The sequence below is a fragment of the Dipteris shenzhenensis genome, chromosome 33 (assembly GCF_047967505.1).
Source record: "Dipteris shenzhenensis isolate YYH24624 ecotype China chromosome 33, Dip_SZ_1.0, whole genome shotgun sequence".
Taxonomy (NCBI): Eukaryota; Viridiplantae; Streptophyta; class Polypodiopsida; order Gleicheniales; family Dipteridaceae; genus Dipteris; species Dipteris shenzhenensis.
The window spans coordinates 20,215,006-20,233,121 of record NC_141628.1 but is presented as its reverse complement, the minus strand read 5'-3'; the positions used below and the strand labels follow the sequence as shown (position 1 = coordinate 20,233,121).

Here is an 18,116-nt window from a genome sequence, read left to right as displayed (position 1 = left end):
TTTGTTCGTTGATGCAGGTGCAGGAGCGACAGCAGGAGCGGGAGCTACAGCAGGGACAAGAGCAGATCTGGCGCGCAGATCTGACAGAGAGCGGAACTGCGCAGCAGATCTGGCAGCGCAATGGCGTGCAGATCTGGCGCGCAGATCTGGCAGAGAGAAGCGGTGGCGTGATGTGGTGGCGCAGATCTGGCAGAGAGATGGCGGGGCAGAAAGAGGTGGGCAGATCTGCAGCGGCAACCTGAACAGGAACGGCAGCAGCGTGGAGAAGACGGGCAGAAGATGGAGATGGCGACCAGCTGAGCGGGGCAGAAATCTGAGAAGAGGCGGCTATGGCTACAGCAGATTGAGGGGAGAGAAGAGGGATCTACATGGCTCTGATACCATGTAGGAATATAAAAGCAAGAACTAGAAACTAGAAAACTAGAAGTAAAATAAGAGCAAGATTGAAAGACAAAGAAGTACCTTGAGAAGAGTGTAGACAAGACACAAGCTAGATAGATAGATTGCAATGATGTGACCCATGAATATATGGGCCAAAGTACAAGACATAAAGCAAGAGTGCTTATGGGATAATTGTAGAGGTGCCACATGGCACACACTCAAGACACAAGACTAGACTAGACTAGACTAGACAAATGTAGACTAGGGAAATAGTACACTTAGTGTGCACTTATCTCCAACAATATTATGTATGTACTATTATCTATAGTCTATGAATTTTGCATGCACAATGCATTCCAATTTCTTGTGGCATGATTTAGGGTTGAGTCCATCTGTGCTATACGGAATAAGCGGTGGAATTGGTTCCACCGCCCAATCCATGCGGTGGCACATGTCTTGCATCCCCTCTGGCGCAATCAAGAGCAATAGGAGAATGACAAGTTGGAGGAGGGGATGCAACAATATCTACAAAATTGGACGGTGGTGACTTGGAGATGCAACGAAGAATGGAGGATGAACTTCTATTGTTCCGCAATCACAGCCTCTCCTTTGGTCGACCTACGGCTAGGCTTCGAGAGACACAGTTGCAGCCTGTCTCCTGGTGGGAGAAATATGGCAACTGTACTCCCACTTTGGTAAGAGACAAGTTACAACGCCACTAGTTAGAGCTTAGTCGTTAAGTAATATGAAGTTTTATCTACTACAAATATGTTTAAAGTTATCAAGTTCCTGATACTTATCCCTGCTTAATTGGCTTATGGCAGAAACGCCTTGCTATACGTGTCCTCTTACAAGACTGTAGTTTCGGTCCTTGTGAGAGGAACTGGAGCACTTGGGCCCTCTTTCACATAAAGAAGACGAACGGATTGAGCACGGATCACTTGGAGCAGTTGGTGTTTTGTCATTGCAACCTCCGTCTCCTTGAGTTTGCCGCCGGCTGCCCTGAACCTCGCCAAGTGAAGGTAGACAAGGTGGACGTGGAGAAGATGAAGGCCATACCAGATATCCCACGGGAGGAGTTGGACATATACACCATGTTGTATGAGGAGCTGTCAGCACCAGCACACCACACACGATCATACACTCAACCATCTGGAGATGGTGCTAGTACTTCAGTCGCACGCGATGGTCCTGATCGTGATGTTGATGATTCTTCTTCAGATAGTGACACAGATGCCTCAAGCTCATCTGAGGAGGCAGAGGATGACGATGACGAGGAGTCCATGGATGATGCAGATGATCAATAGTGATGTACCCTGGTCCTTGTCACTTGACTACGACTGTACAGACTACAGTGCTAGCCTACTCCTAGCCATGACACTTCAGATGCATAATGCATGCAGCTTGCAGGCTGCACCATGATGCATCTTGATTCCTAGACTATGTTATTTTCTTTTTTATGATAGTAGATACAGTATTTACTATTGAGTATACTTTGGACCTTGGTGCCAGGTGGCAGCTGCTTTTTTTTATATCATCCATGGGTGCTTTTATTTTGAGTCTTGCATGACTCATGAGTCATGATCATGAAATTTGTGGATCATGAATCATGATCATCTATGGAGTCTGGACATTGGATGCTTTCAAGTTTCAAGTTTCAAGTTTCAACTTGTGTGCTAAGTTTAAAGTACTTCAAACTTCTAAATTTGAGATTCTTGTAATGCCAAACTTGTTAGTCATGATACATGTTGATTTTAGATTATTGAAGCATCATTCAAGAATTTAGAATTATAGAGGCATCAATGATGCATTGATGCTTGAAGCTTCAAATATAGATAATTGTATTATGTATGATTTGCACTCTATTGATAATTATATTATGTATAAAAAATAAATTTGTATACATAAATTGTATCATATTGCCGTTTCTTCCGTTTCCGTTTTGGCGGGGGTCGGAAAATACGTTTCTTTCGTTTCCGTTTTGGCTGGTAACTATGTGTGGGCTGAGGTAGAGGGCTCGCTAAGGCCCTTGCGAAGTGCTATGCTTATAATGTCAAAAACTTAACTACTTAAAACTAGTACTCATAATACATATTCAGGTGCCATGGTGGCTCTCTGGTGGGATGTAAAGATGTCTCGTATTTGTGTTTGTTGGGTGATCTCTTGCTATGGCGGGGGGTTGGTCTCCGTGATCTCTGTATCCTATGGGCCATATCAAGAGTGCAGCGCCACGTCAGCCTAAGATTTCAAGGTTGGCATCGTGCGTCGCGGAAACCTTCTGCTTCTTTGCGTGAAGGTCCGTTTGTTCGTCTGTCTGCCTCACAAAGTGGTGACGTCGCTGCTTAATTCTGTCAGATGCCCGTAGCTTCACGACACCTATCCGCCATGAAGCTTTCCTACGCAGCTCTGTCGGACGCCCGTGGCTTCACGACACCTATGCAGCTTGCTCACACCGTCACGGGTTCCGTCGTGAATTCGTCTCGAAGCTTCTGTTCACGGCTAGCGTCACGTCACGCATTGTCTGGCTTTCCATGACACCAACGAGGAATCCCCACCATCAGAGGCGTACTTATCCTGTTGCGTTAGTCTCTGTCATGAAGCTCCAGGCCTACCACAAGAAAGAGGCGGCACACAAGGCCAACCAATAGCTTATGGCAAAAAGAAATTGCAGTAGCAAAATCACAACTCACCAAGCCCTGAAAACTCGAACCAAGTCCTCAATCACCAAGAGGACATAGTAGCCAATGCCCAATTGCATTCTCAGCCAAAGAGGAGTGCAAAGGCATGAAGAAAGAGCATTTACAAGAGCCGACCAGCAAGAATTCCACTGAAAAATGCGAAAAGAAGCACTTCTGTCGCGAAGAAGTGGGAGTTCTTGGGCTCAAAAGAAGCGTGCTTCAGAGTGGAATGCATTGAGAAGGTTTTGGAGAAGTTTCATCGCCGGAAAGTCCTCCAAAACTGAGAAAAACCAGTCAACTAGGGCGGGAGACCACTCGAAATTCAACAGAAAGCTGTAGCTTTGCAAGAGGAGAGGCCCAAGAGGCGGTAGAAGCAAAAAGGTTCAGAAAAAGCCACTTTTGCAAATTCGACCAGCAAAAGAAGTGCTCAGCTCTACCCGTTCTACCAAACGCACGGAGGGAAAAGCATATCACTACAAAGGGGAGGCAAAGGGGAAGCCATTGGCCCAAACGGAAGTCGAGGAATCCAAACGGGTGAGGAGTTATGAAGAAAAACGGAATTCAGCTGAACGAGGCTGAAAAACCAGTTCAAAATTTCAACAAAGGGAGAAGATGAGAGAGAAAACCACGCATGTGAACTTTAGAAGGCCTAGGAAGGTCTAGGAATGGCAAAGGAGCATGTAGAAGGCACTAGAGCCACCTGGAACTCTAGGGGGGTCACTGAAGGTACATGGCCCTCTAGGGGGCCCATTAAAAATGCCACATCATCATTTCCCAACAACCACTCTTTTAATTCCTTGAAATGCCTTTGGGCCTAGGGATTAATTACTCTTATGTGCTAGGCACCATGCCGCGTTTAATTACACATTATTAAGCCCACGCTTGGACTTTTAAAACCAAAGTTGTCACGGTCTTGTAGTACATTAAAGTACTTAGAATTTCACGCCCTTGTGACACCATGTGATGTGTGTTGATCCCATGGTACCTCTTGTAGGCATGGGAAACTAGGTCCACACAAAGGCCTATGATTAATCCTTGTACATGCAAGAGAGAGAACCATTTGGGGGGGTCTGCCATTTTTGTAAACCTCTCACCCTTGGGAACCCTTGCTAGCATGAGATCCTAGCCATAGATTTATCCTTGACCACCATGAGATGGCATGAGAAACTATGAGACTAGATGTATCCTTGACATTGCAAGAGGCAACCCCTTGAGGGGGGGTATGTTGGGATAAGCGTAATCAAGGGCTAGCTCTATGGTGCATGTGTGCATCTAGGGGAGTCACATGTGTGTTTGTGTGTGTTGTAAAGGCACATCAAGTGCTATGATGTGTCTAGTGTGTGACCTAAGTGATGATGTAAGCCAAAGGCCCCCACATGGGAGGTTCCTTTGATTTAGGCCAGTCCCACTGATGTAGGGGCTGATTGCCACTTATGTAGGGAAGGTGCTACCTTCTCCTCCTTTCTAGAAGAGAGAGTCACCTCTCTCACAATCTATATTGTGAACAACATTTTGGTTTCATCTTGTGCTCTCACTCCTCTTCCAAGATGCATCTATTCTATCCCACGCGATTCTACAAGTTCGTTCTCTTTGCAAAACATTTCTAGAGCCTCTAGGTGTCTCTGCAGGCTCACCACTGAAGAGGATATGAGGACTGCCATCTGCGTACAATAGTATATGCATCATCAAATCAGCAAGCAAGGCGATTAGTGAAAGTCGTGATCTAATTGATGTAAAGCAGAAATAGTGTCGTTGAGAGGGGGCATCCTTGCTTGGCTGGGATCGAGCTCTCAATCCAGTCTGACAGGCCTCCAGGGGCACGTACTCTCCCATTGACTGACCTATATAAACTCATTACGCCCCAAATCATGCACACATTGTTAGTTTGGAGTATCAAGCTGCCTTTCAGCAGATTGGAAATATTATCTGAGGCTCAAAAACGTCATAGGACTTCTCCTGTGATGCTTCCAGCAGATATGGCAATGAAATGAACACGAGATTTTGGATGTGAATAGGCTACAATGGCTTCTTGATTTGATCATCGTGCCTGCTCTTTGATCCACTGTTACTGACCTATCTGCCTGCTTGTGCAAGAGTATCCTGGGTGTATTAGTCTTTACTATGTGGTTTCTAAGCAGAAGGCTCCTATCATGTCTTCCTCAAGATCTGGCATTTCTGACAAAGATATGGTTTTCCGCTTAAATGTGTTCTGAAAGAAAATTTCAGTTAATAATTTTACAGCTGCTAGATGATAGTCTTTGACTTGCAAGTCTGGTTGGGAGTCAAGCTGACATGTTTCCATTGTACTGACAGGTAAGGCCAGAGGATGTTTTAAGAAAAGCTTTAGCCATGGTGCAAACAACACAAAAGAACTATCTCTACAAATGTGAGCAGCTGAAATCAATTCGACAAGATCTTACTGTACAGCGTATAAGGGATGAGCTCACAGTGCAGGTCCTTACTTTCTGACTACCAGAGTACCATGGTTTATTTCTGCAGAAAAATAGCATGTTCTCTGCCAGAAAAAGCATGTGTATTTCTGCTTGTCTTCTTGATGCATAAATACATGTTGCAGGATCAAAATGCACAGCGGATTTTGGCAATATTGGTTATTGAATGGTCTTGTTGTATTTATGGTCTTAGATGTGGGCATTTGCTTCAGGTGTACGAGACACATGCTAGGATGGCACTAGAGGAAGGAGACCTACCAGAGTATAATCAGGTATGTATGATCAGATCATCTGGTACAATCATGTCAAAGACTTGCTGTGAGTCTTCCACTCTTGCTGATGAGATGCATGGTCTTTGCTTGTGGGCATTGCGAACTTTTTTTAGTCATAAAAAATGTGCGAGCTATAGGAAAGTCATAGACAAATGACCTATTGAGATTGTCTGACCACATATCTCGCTTTTGATTGTGGTGCATTCATATAAGAGTACTTCATGTCTTTTGAAGCTTTCTTGGTTCAAAGACGGCCGTGGGAACTTTGGGTATGAGGCTGTGCTGTGCAAGATCCGCACAATCTTGAATGCGTAATTCTAACTACGTGACTATTTGGTCCCACATTTTTGTTGAACTTTCATCTGCCATCCTAGCCGTATAAGTATATTCAGAGTTGGATCCGAAACGTGCCCCTTTTGGTAAGGGGCATTAGAGATCTTTGGTGATGCCTCTTAACATGTAAGGGGCACACAAAAGAGAGTTGTCTATTTTAACCGGCCTTAGAACACTAAGGGCAATGTATCTAAGATGAAAATACAGCCAACTTATAGGATTGCCTTTGTCCACAAACAAAACTCAAAGCATAGAACTTCACTGCACAGCAACATGAAACCATTCAAGACAAGGGAGGCTAGAATGCCCCTACTCAGAAACATAGAGAGTGACACCTGTGGGCCCCAACACTGGGCTACTTGTGGTATTTATTTAAATTGGTTAGCTCAAAGATACAAAGGGACTCCCTTCAAGAGCTCACCCGCAGGTGCAACTTAGTACAACGCCAACCCGTGGCTGTGCTAGTGACCAACTCCCAGTGCTATTACCTTGGTTCCTTTCAGTAGGCATGCATAATCACAAGTAGACCAGTCTGACAGCATGCCAAGCAATGCATTACCCATTTCCAAGCCATTACCGAGCCCAAGGCCAACCACTGCACCCCCAAGAAGAGAGTGTCACAACCAGTGCCCCAATCCTCTCTCCGGCCAACGGTAGGGCATCCAACCTAGCAGGAACTTAATCACATGTGAGATTTCAGCTCTGGGTTGTATCCATACTTCAAACTTGACGATGTAATATGTATTGTTAAACTTCTTTGGCCTCAGTTCTCATGGCTCAAGGCAATTTACATTTCTATAATGAAGGCTGATCAATGATGGTTACATTTCCTACGTGTACGTATATGTGTCTTGTGAATTTGTGATAGTTTTTAAGTCTATTCCCCCTCCTCGAAAAACTAAAAACAAAAATAAATAACTATTGCTTCTTATGCCACTAAAATTTAAGAGTCTTTTGAGTCTCGTAGTCTCTTATGACACATCTCTTATGTCTCTTACCACTACGAGCATTGTCAGATGGACTAGTTTTAAGTTTCAGTCTTTTATTTCACTCAGCATTGTGTGTCAATGCTGAGTGAAACAACACAATGACATTCTGATTGGCCACTTGTTTCTTCTTTTTACTTATTTCATTTTGGAATATCCCGTTGTTGGGGGTCTTGATAGGTTATTATTGGTACATCATTTAGTTTTTTTGAAAAAGATACATACAATAAAACAGTTTTTGACTTGTGAGAGGATCCCGCTAGGTGAATATGGGGCCCCTAAACTTTCGGGCTCTCTTGGTTGAAGGCATTCGAAGCATAATCCTTCTCTTCTTGCTTTTGTTTTTCTACTCGGAGTCAAAGAAGATCCTGATCAAGCCCACACCACCATACGGGATGTTCTTTTTTTAACCCCTATGATAGTACTTAGTTGGGAGTCGATTTTAGTTATCCTAGCTTGCTTTGCTTGATTACTAGTTTGTTGCATGTTTCCTTTTCTTATTAAATTCCTCTAAAAGGTTGTTTTTCCGGGTCACCTGCTTTGTCTCTTGCATCCTTGTAATGTAATGCTATAGCAATAGCATCATCAAGCTTGTTGGCATACTTACCTCTAACTTCCATTTTGAATTGATTGATCAAATTGTTGAGTTAGATGTTGTTGTAAGGCATCCTCTAAATCTCTAATCCTAGTGTTCAAAGAATGAGTATCATATGCCATGAGACACAATACTTGTTGTATCGTGGCTGGATTCTTGATCCTATGAGATCCACAAAAGGATTGTCTCTTTCTACTTCCATTTCTTTAGCAAAGTCTCTTTCCTTGCTGGATATTTTCTTTCCTCTTTTATTTACAGGCAATGCTCTCCTTACACTTTTCTTAAAAAGTGCTCCTTAAGAAAAGTGTCCCTCTAGTTATTTTAGGCCACCTATTACTCTTTCTATTCTGAATGACATCTCTCTCTTTCTCTCTCTCTTCTCTCTTCCTCTTTCTCCCTCCTTTCCAACTCTCTCTCTCTCTCTCTCTCTCTCTCTCTCTCTCTCTCTCTCCGTGTCTTCCCAAAACTCGTCCCTCTAAGGGCAGTGCTCACGAGTACTTGTACTCGCTTGTTATTACTATTTTGAAAGTTAACATTTATTAAAATCCTATTCTTTTTACTAAGCTTAGAAAACGTTTATGAATAGTTACACTGTTTAACTCCATGCTTTTCGTTTTCTGAATTGATACATGTGAGGCCATGATTAGTTATTGCATAAGATCCAAGATGCTTGTAGAATGTCATCTTCATCAAATCAACTCTAGCATTGCCGTGTGGTTGATGCTCTCATTCTAAATGGTGTAAAGAGGTCTAGTATTGAGGTGTTACCTATTGTCTTTATACCTTCGAATAGCAAGGAACTTATTCAAAGTTTCGATCAGATTTTGGGTGAATTTTTGAGTCTCTAAGATGCGGAGTTGGCCATTGAGAGAATGGATCGTTTTCACAAGTACCCAATTAAATCCATTGTGAGCAATGAACTTGGGATTTAACAAAGTGTAAAGTTCATGGAATATTCATGACGATTATTAGTGGCCATCTTCCATAATACAAAGTTGGTCTTCTCAAAGGTGGTGTTCAAGCTTTTTACTGCAAGGACAAAATGCCATCTATCTCTAATCAAAACGTCCACAAAGCTCTTATTTCCTTTTATCGTGGCTTTTTAAAAAATGTGTACAAACGTTTGAAACCTTTGTATCTCTTACATGTGTATATAGATTGCATAGGTCAACTTCTTTAGAACTGCAGATTCGCCTCATTCTATTTACCTCTGTATCAATTCCCAATGTCCACTCAAGACGCTGCCTAAGCTATTACCAATACAGCCATCAAATGCTGCTGTTGATAAATTGTGTACATTTGCCTTTGTTTGTCACAAACTATAATAACTTTGATGATCGGACGGTGACTCATTAGATCGTTCTTATGGCAAGCTTCTCCTTTACAGTACGATGGGAATCTCTTGTACGCTGTAGCACCTTCTGTTCCCATGAGTCATATGCTCTTGCCAAAGTGATCGTTGACTAGCTCACAACATAACCATGTGCTCTATTTCCATGTGCTTGATCCTTGAACCTGTCAACCAATTGGATATACAATCTCTATCCCACCAAACAAAGCATAATCGACTCACAATGTCTTACGCTTTACCCACAAGTCTGCTACCATTATGTGTGCTTCACAAAGCATGGATCTGAGCGTGAGCTCAAATACTTCAGTTCTTGATACTACTAAGTAACAACCTAACCTCTACATCCACGTATGAACTTGCAATTATCTATGTAATACTCCAATGTCTATAGCCACGAATTGAGTTGCAACTCCTCCAGCCTAAGAGAGGCACATGTGCACAAGGAAGAATCTTCTCCTAGCCTATTCAACGCACACAAACGATCAACATCAACTTCATACACGACCTATGTATTTTTGTGATCATTATCTTCATGCTTGTCGATCCCCTTGACCCTAGAAGGCTTCTATCTACAATTAGCATCTTACCAAGTATCAATTCCCTATGCTTCTTTCCATTGGGTACTCTTATGCCCTTTTATAGGGATCACCATTGATTGCTACCCTCATTGGCTATCCCTTGTCAATTAACAACCTAGAGTCAATTACACATCTGTGCATAAGGGGACCTTAGGAACCGTAGTTCCCTTGCACTACTCCTCAAGCATCTTGAAAAAACCTCGTCTTTCACCATTAGTTTGACCATGTGACCTGCAAACCAAACATAAGCCGCACCACCATTACGCACATAAAATCAAACTAATATATACAACAATTTACACACTTGGGCCGCATCAAATCATCATATGGTGTCTCCAAAGGCTTTTGTCAACCGATTTATCCGAGGCCATGCTGCATTCATACTGGAACGTAATAGAACTGTATTGGTATACTTGAATTATTTGACATTGAACGTGAGTTATTTGAAGTTTCTTAGGGCTTCATGAAGGCTTGGTATGCAGCCGCTTACAGATTTCTTGTGTGCTCATCCTTGGTCGCCTATGACGGTTCACAGATGTTTGTTTGCAAGATTGCTGCTGAGGGTGACTCTAGTTGAAGAGCACTTGAAATAAATTGTACATTGTTGAAAATACAAAGAGTGAGATTTATAAGAAACCCTCAACCCTAACTAAGATAAAAGCCTAGAGTGACATATGGTGTGCCAGATGTACTGGTCATTTTTTTAGAAATCAATTTGTAAGCTAGAGGACCCTTGACACCTCAGGTAGTTTTAGCATGCAAGGTAGTTAGTAAGAGAACTATGTTCAATCTTAATTGAGCGATTGGAATGCCTTGACCTTTGATTCTACATTAAATGCCTTGACATAGAGCTACTTGGCTACCTTGGGCATTGATCACCAAGTCTTGGTCCTAGTGACCAAAGTAACCTACTATTTGACATGTAAAATTGAGGAGAATGAGTGCTATGTAGCAATTTATTCTGACGCTTGTTCCCTATTTTTGCTCATAGCATCAAATTAAATTAGTATCCCTGATACACAGCTTAATGTAGCAATCTACTTATAACCAGCCGATCTATTATTTCTAGATGACACCAAATTTAATTAGCTCCTTTGGGTTGTGGCCTTACCCTCTAGGTTCCCTTAAGCACAAGTTGAATGGTTGGCACTTTGAGGTTTGCCAGGGATGTAATGATGCTTCTCTTCGATGCCAACCATGGCCTTTTCATTACTGGTAGAGAAGATGTTCATTTCAATCATAAAAAATTTGCAACATAACATGCATGATAAACCTTGCAGTGCTGTGTTTCTCTTTTCTTCCCCTTTGCATGTCCGTTTGATTTTTGATTGATGTACAATTGTGTAATGTTTTCTTGCAGTGTCAATCACAGCTGAAGGGCTTGTATGCTGAAGGTATCAGTGGATGCAACTATGAATTTACTGCTTACAACTTGTTGTACATTATTGTGCAACATGGAAATAATCGAGATCTTCTTTCTTCTATGGCCAGGTATGTACAAAAGAAACTGCGTAATATCAAGCTTGCTTCATGATTTCGCATCATTGAGTAGTCAGTACCCCACACAATATTACACCTCATGAAATTTGTCTGAATGTAAATACCACTGATATTATGTGGAACACGATCACTAGCTTATCTCTTTAGGAAATAATCTGATTGGTCTTCTCATTGAATACTAGTCTTGCTATGGCTGTGTTTTGACATTTAGGCTCTCTGGAAAGGCAAAGGAAGATGGAGCCATAAAGCATGCGTTAAATGTCCGTGCTGCTGTGGCTGCTGGAAACTACATAGCCTTCTTTAGGCTCTACAGGACAGCTCCAAACTTGGGCACTTGCTTGATGGGTATGTCAAGTCTCTAGCATCTAGTAGCTGCCTGTTTGTTGTGCTATTTTGGACAATAGGCCAGTCATTTTTTCCACTTCTCCTATCAGTCTTACACTTTCTATTACTATGGTGGCATCAACATCCCGAGCATTGCCCCCCCCCCCAACACACACACTTTTTTTTTTTTTGAAACCAAGATACTTATATTATGATACATTCATTTACATCTGGGCAGAGCTCAAAAGAGAGCCAAAGCCCTATCCATCAAAAGCAGTAAAAGAAAAGCTGAATACAAGAAACATCCAAATCTTCCTCATGTAAGGCATCATATAAAGATTGCCGCAATGAGGCTCGGAAGAACTCGTATGGTTGCTGAAGTGGAGAATTTAGATATGCTTGATTGCTCTGTAACCAGAGGGTCCATAAGGCCCAGTATCTGATCCAGTGGAAGAAAAGAGAATACTGTGACAAAGAAGCTGATAGTTTGCCATATATCCAGAAAAACCTGTAGAACCTGTGAGCTGGGAATCTGAGAGATAAGAAATAGGAGATTCTGTCTAGAAGGTCTTTGGAATATGAATAAAACCACAGTAAATGCGGAATACTCTCAGATGTAAGATGACATCTTGGACAAAGGGGCGAAGCTATCCTTCTTTGAGCCAATTTCACCCCTATTGGAAGAATACCAACAATACATCGCCATAGAAAGAGTCGTTGCTTCAAAGGCATTTTCAACTTCCATATCAATTGCAATCTTTCTTTCCACCAGGCTAATGACTTGTTCAAATGCCATAGAGAATTAGCATGATGGGCAATCGAGGGAGGAGGTAATATCAATCAATAAGCCTGTATAGAAGTCAAGAAATTCAAAGGCCTAGAGGATATGCTTGTATTTGAAGACCAAAGGTGCCAATCTTGAAGCCTGTCTCTGACATTCAATGTCGGAATCGGAATCAGAGGGAGTAAGAGATCAGCAATAGCTTTCCAATTGGGTCTATGATGCATCCCCAAATTGTATTGTCGACATGCTACTGGAAAAGTGAGAATATTTCCTTGCATATCTACTACGTCATCAATGAACCGGATACCCATTTTCATAAGATTGTAAGCTCTGATGGGTTGTTGGACAGCAAGGGAAGAGGAAAACACAGCACTCGAATGAATACTTTCCATTCTGAGTGAGGAAGCTAAAGAAGCAGGATGGGGAGACCATTTGATGTGAGAGAGTATTTGCTTCCAGTCCTGAATCAAGGAATTAGAAAATGGACAACCAGGGATTTTACCTTGCAATTTGCCAAGCACTACTTCCGATGGATCAACTAGCCAGTGTCCATAAGCATTAGTGCTCATTTGTCCACACAAAATTGCCAACATGATAGACCAAGGCTGCTCTTGTTCAAAAAATGTCTTGAGCATAGTGATCTTTCGTGCCAACACATGAAATTTGATGTTTATTATATTCAAACCACCATGCATTCTTGGTGAGCAGAGCAAGTCCATTTTGAGCAGCCGTAAAGCTTTTTTATGAAGCTTTGTTTTCCAAAAAATCTCCATGGCTTGAGACATAAAGGAAGTGAGATCTCGAGATGACCAATGTAATAGAGGAAGATAGAACTGGACATAAGCTAGAACAATAGACTGGACAATTCGAAGCCGTACATGCAGAGGCCAAGTGGAGATCTTCCAATATTCGAATTTGTTCTGAATTTTGTTTGCCACCCAGGACATTTGTTGCTTATTGCTGATTTTCCAGCCAATGGGATAGCCCAAATGTCTTACTATGTTTTCCGGATAAACAATCTGGCCTAGCCACAAGATAGCATGCTAGTCACAATGCTTGAGAGGCAAGAGTTTTGATTTCTGAAAATTAATTTTAAGACCAGCTGCTAACCCAAATTCTGAAAGGGTATCCATCAAGAGGCGAATCTCCAAAGGACTATTCTTTGGCATGAAGAATGAATCATCTGCATAGGCCTGTGCAATGAAGGGTCGTGAACCAGAAATGTGAAGCCCCTCTAGCTGTCCAGTATCAACCATGTGATCCATATAAAGTAGCAAAGGATGTGAAGCAATGGCATAAAGCAAAGCACTGAGAGGGCATCCCTGTCGAACTGAGCGTTCGAGAGTCCAAGACTCAGACAAATGATTCCCTATAAAGCATTGTGCAGTGGAATCTGAGTAGAGCCAATATATGACATTAACTAGCTTTGGCCCAAAACCAAGTTTTAACATGATTTGAGAAACATAATCCCACTGTAAAGTCTTCCTCCTAAAAAAACTCTAGATGCAAGATACATTCAGGGAGATCCTTCTCATCTATCAAGTTTACCCCCACCCATTCTTCTTCTATCACTCGTAGAAGCAACGACCAGTAACCTCCATGAACCTCACTAAACAAAACCTCAACTTGAAAACCATCAAAAAACACTCCGATACATCTGAGTCAAACTCGAGGTTATCCTTCTGCTCACAGAGCTGACCCCTCTGTCGTCCGAAGCACTCTCTTATGTGATGATAGCAGCCTTGTAGCCTCACTCATGCTCACGTTATATATTGCCTTTCTCCCATCGCCTGGTACTTTCCACCCACATAGTAGCGATGCCCATAATCCTCCAGCCACAATCAACTGCTACTGCCTCTCAGTCGTCAAGCTCCTCTCCCTTCCAAAAGCAACAGCTCACGTCTCAGCAAAGCCCGTCATCTAAGGTCATCTGCTGCGTGACGATCCAACACAGCTACCTCCTCTGCTCAACACACAGAGCTCTTCCTTGGCTCTTCCAGCTTTGGACACGGCCTCACCTTCATGATGATAGTTTGAGCATTGCGACTATTCTCTTGCTCTGAGAATTTGTGGAGCTCATGGACTCGATCGCCCAAAATCCTCTCCTCCAACCACACCATCAACTACATAGCCAAGACTTTACAGGACTTCAGTAAGCGCCACTTGCACCACGGAGCTCATCATCACGGAGCACTTGGAGTCCATTTGTGCCAAGCATGCAGTCGGAAATCCACACCCGTCACGTACACATAGTCTTTCATTGCTCACAAAACTCACTTCGTCACACACAATGAACCGAGACGCCAAGACTCTTAGAACCCGTCACCCACATTGGTCTTGACGCAATGGATGTTTAGCCTCCTGCTCACACAACCTCTCCTTAATTCTGAGCCTCTGCCATGAATCTGATCGTTCGTCTTCTTTTCAAGAAACCTTCATCAAGTGCAACGTAAGATCCTTCCAGCAAAAACCCGATCAGCTCCCAGCCGCCATCTTCACGTAGCTCCAGCTCGCAGTCCAAAAGCTCCCCTTCATCCTCACGTAGCCACAGTTGCATGCATGCCTTTCTTGATTCCAGCCACGCCATCCTTGATTAGCCACCTCTCTTTTTCATTTTTACCAATAGTTTTTTTGTTGAGGGCATCTTGTAATTTTTCCAGTGTGTCGGGATTGGGCTTACATGGGGATAGTCGGTAGGCAATTAGGTACCAAGTGCTTGTGGTATGCATTAGTGTGCGCAAAGTCTAAGTGTGGTGCATTATTGCCTTGGTCTAAGTTTTGTGGGGAAGCTTTGGGAGTGCCCTCATACACATGGCTCGGGACAATCATGAAGAGCACATGTCTCCCCTTAACAAACACCGTCGCACACTGGATATCATGCTCTAGAATACCCTGGTGCAACCGCATTGCATTATCATCATATGCCATAATTCCCTGTAAAAAGCATTTACAATCTCAAAAAAATATTTACATCGGTATAGATCTCTTGATGAGAGTGTTCATGAACTCAAAACTACCACCCACTAGCTATGTGCACAACTATGTGCCTACCCTCCAGTATAAACAGTGCTAAAAAACTTTTACAGATTTTAGCCTATCAACGTATGAATATATGTATACACATATACATATAGTTTGGTTTTCATCCAGCAAGGCAGGGATATGATCTTTTTTATTGGGTTTGCTATTGGGCACTATGGACTCTATGGAAGGACCGTAACCATGGAGTCTTTGGTGATCCCTCTCTGGTAAATCTCAGTTCTTCCGGGCATCTTTAAGGCAATCGCTTTATGATTGTCTTCTACATGTGTGGGATCTAGATTATCCTGCCTTCTTGTCATATAATGATATCTTTTGATACTTGTGATTGGCTGTCCCTTTTCTTGGGACTGGTCTTTGTAATATAATGACAACTGGATTTCACAAAAAAAAAGGTGTGTTTTTGTGTGTGTGTGTGGCTCCATTAGAAGTAGAGTCTTAAGTTGATTTTCTGGGAGTGCAGATCTCTATGTGGAGAAGATGCGATTTGAGGCTTTACGATGCATGTCACGGGCTTATCGTCCTACTTTACCAGTGTCCTTCATCGGCCGTACTTTAGGATTTATTGGGATTGGATCTTCTGAAACTGGCTTGGAAAGGGATTCAGAAGGATTCGATGAATGCGAAGAGTGGTTACGGGCGCATGGTGCCAACCTTATGAATGAAAGCAGTGGGGGAGAGCTGTGCATCGATTGCAAGGTAGGTTGAAAAGGTTTTGTTTTATGCTCTGTTTTGCAAGTCCTTCAGGTACGGTTTAAAGGATACTATTTGTTTATGCTCTGTGGATGCCTAAATTGATGGCACTGTGGTGGGTTCTGAAATGCATGCATTTCATATTTCTTATCTTGTTGTATGCAGGCCTCTGCCACAAGCCTTTTTATGCCTGAGCCAGAAGATGCTGTTGCTCATGGAGATGCAAATCTTGCAGTTAATGACTTCCTTGCCCAGGTATAACGAAGAGGGCTCCAGGTTGACTGCCACATGCCTGTATTATAAAAAGCCCACATTATGACAGAACAGTACACGATTCATGCTTCATTCATTGCAAAGCAGTGAATACTCGTGGGCTGCTACACATGTTGAAAAGCCTAGGATAAAAGCAACTGATGCCTGCAACTCCATGTGCCTGGATCACTTGTTTTCTGCTTGGCTCTTCTACCCTTTAGAAAGTATTCAATGCAGCTGGCAGTACAATTCTTCCAATAATTTCCACAAGAAAGAATCAGTGTTTCCTGGAAATGTTGGATCTCACAGAAAGATGTTGCAAAACGTCTCAGCTTACTTCTCTGAGTTGCTTCAGGATGAAGATAGCCCTCAATTCCTTTCCTCTGTAATTTTATTTTATTTGTTCAAAAGAAAGCGGTTCACCTGTAACTTGTACCCCGAACTTCAGGAAGTTGGAGTTCTAAAGCTGCTTCTTGTCCCCCAGTCATTGGTTGAATAACCAGATGGGAGCATGACGCTGTACATCTTAGTCAAATTATATTTTCAAAGAAGTGGTTGTTTCAACCATTCAGAAATCATTTGGAACAAGATAGTGAATAGCTTTGGTTTGAAAATGCCAAAGATGAGCAGCACATAGCTTCCCATATTAAGTGGAAGCGTTGTTTTTTCTGTTCACGCGAACATCATTTATGGTGCCTGATGTTTCTGTGAACCTCGGAAGTGTAATTTTTGCAGCAGCTGGAAATTGCAATGATTGGCTTTAGCAGCTCCCTTCATAATGTGAGCATATATTCCTGCCCAATTAAGATGATAGATTGGTTTATGATTCTGTGTATATCAAAACATAGTAAAGAGGACATCTTTAAGGGTGGTTTGGAGTAAGTGACATGCCTACCTCACGGATGTGAATGATTTGCCTGGGTATTTTCATAGTCTGGTAAAGTGAAAAACATTCAGCCCATTGATGTGTTTTGGGTCAAGAAACAGAGAATGGAAATAGGCGGTTCCATCTGCAGGGCTGCTGCAGCTATCAACTCAGGCTCCAATTTTCTTGGACATTTTCTGCCCCTGTAAAATTAGCAACGTTACCATGTTTACACAAGGTTCTTTAAGTGGAAAAATTTCAGCCCATTGATGTCATATGGAGTCGTTCCTGCAAAATACCTCCTGCAAAGTGCCCAAAAGCCCCAAATATAGGAGATTGGGTGTCGAAAAATAAGCTCCTGTGATTTGGGTACAGAGAGATGCACATCTCCTTGCTAGAAACAATATATGCAGAATATGGGGTTCCTATTTGTGTTTGAGTGGTGCAGCTAAGTTCTCACTTGTGCTGCTACCAAGAAACATTTAATTCATTCTTTGGCCGGCCTTATGTTTGTGAACATGAGATAAAATACAATCAAACATGTGAGAGGTTTGGGATGCTTGTTTGGCGTGAGATTATTGAAAGGATGGGAAGATTTTTTGAGATGTGGATCATATGACGTGTAAGGGATGGCTGTAGGGTTTGAGGCACATGTGTAGGCTACGAATGTGATAACAACAGGTCAAAGGAGGATCAATTATTGCTTGATTTGATGAATTTAAAATGATGTCAAAAAATGTGCCAATATTTATGAAAAACCTGTGGACATAGTTGGGCTTTGACTGTGTTCAGTTTGGACCTGAAATGGAGCATCATTCGCCAAAATAGGGCCTTTTTAGGGGTCCCTGGGTTTTTAAAGACCTGTAAATCGTGTTTTTAGAAAAAAAAAAGTAACACAAGCACAATGTGCTTGCGATTGGCTTTCTCTTACCCATGCATTTAGTGGTGGGGGAACAGTACTACATATGGCATGTGTCATTATGCATTTAGTGGTGGGGGAACGGTACTACATACGGAATGGGTAATTATGCCTCT

The 18,116-nt window shown here is 42.3% G+C and overlaps 1 protein-coding gene across 3 annotated transcripts in view; it reads left to right on the top strand.

Moving 5' to 3' along the window:
• Positions 1 to 17,823, top strand: part of SAC3A (SAC3/GANP/Nin1/mts3/eIF-3 p25 family) — an 85,624-nt gene extending 67,801 nt beyond the window's left edge. For 2 of the 3 annotated variants that reach the window (XM_087371517.1, XM_087371516.1), the window contains 6 exons: positions 5,373 to 5,513; positions 5,722 to 5,781; positions 10,985 to 11,115; positions 11,336 to 11,469; positions 15,735 to 15,970; positions 16,130 to 17,823. In XM_087371517.1, coding sequence (XP_087227643.1) covers positions 5,373 to 5,513; positions 5,722 to 5,781; positions 10,985 to 11,115; positions 11,336 to 11,469; positions 15,735 to 15,970; positions 16,130 to 16,225 — 798 coding nt within the window. In that variant the 3' untranslated portion in view covers positions 16,226 to 17,823. The remainder of the gene's footprint in view (positions 1 to 5,372; positions 5,514 to 5,721; positions 5,782 to 10,984; positions 11,116 to 11,335; positions 11,470 to 15,734; positions 15,971 to 16,129) is intronic. The other variant, XM_087371518.1, reaches the window with a different exon arrangement.
• Positions 17,824 to 18,116: the final 293 nt, after the last annotated feature.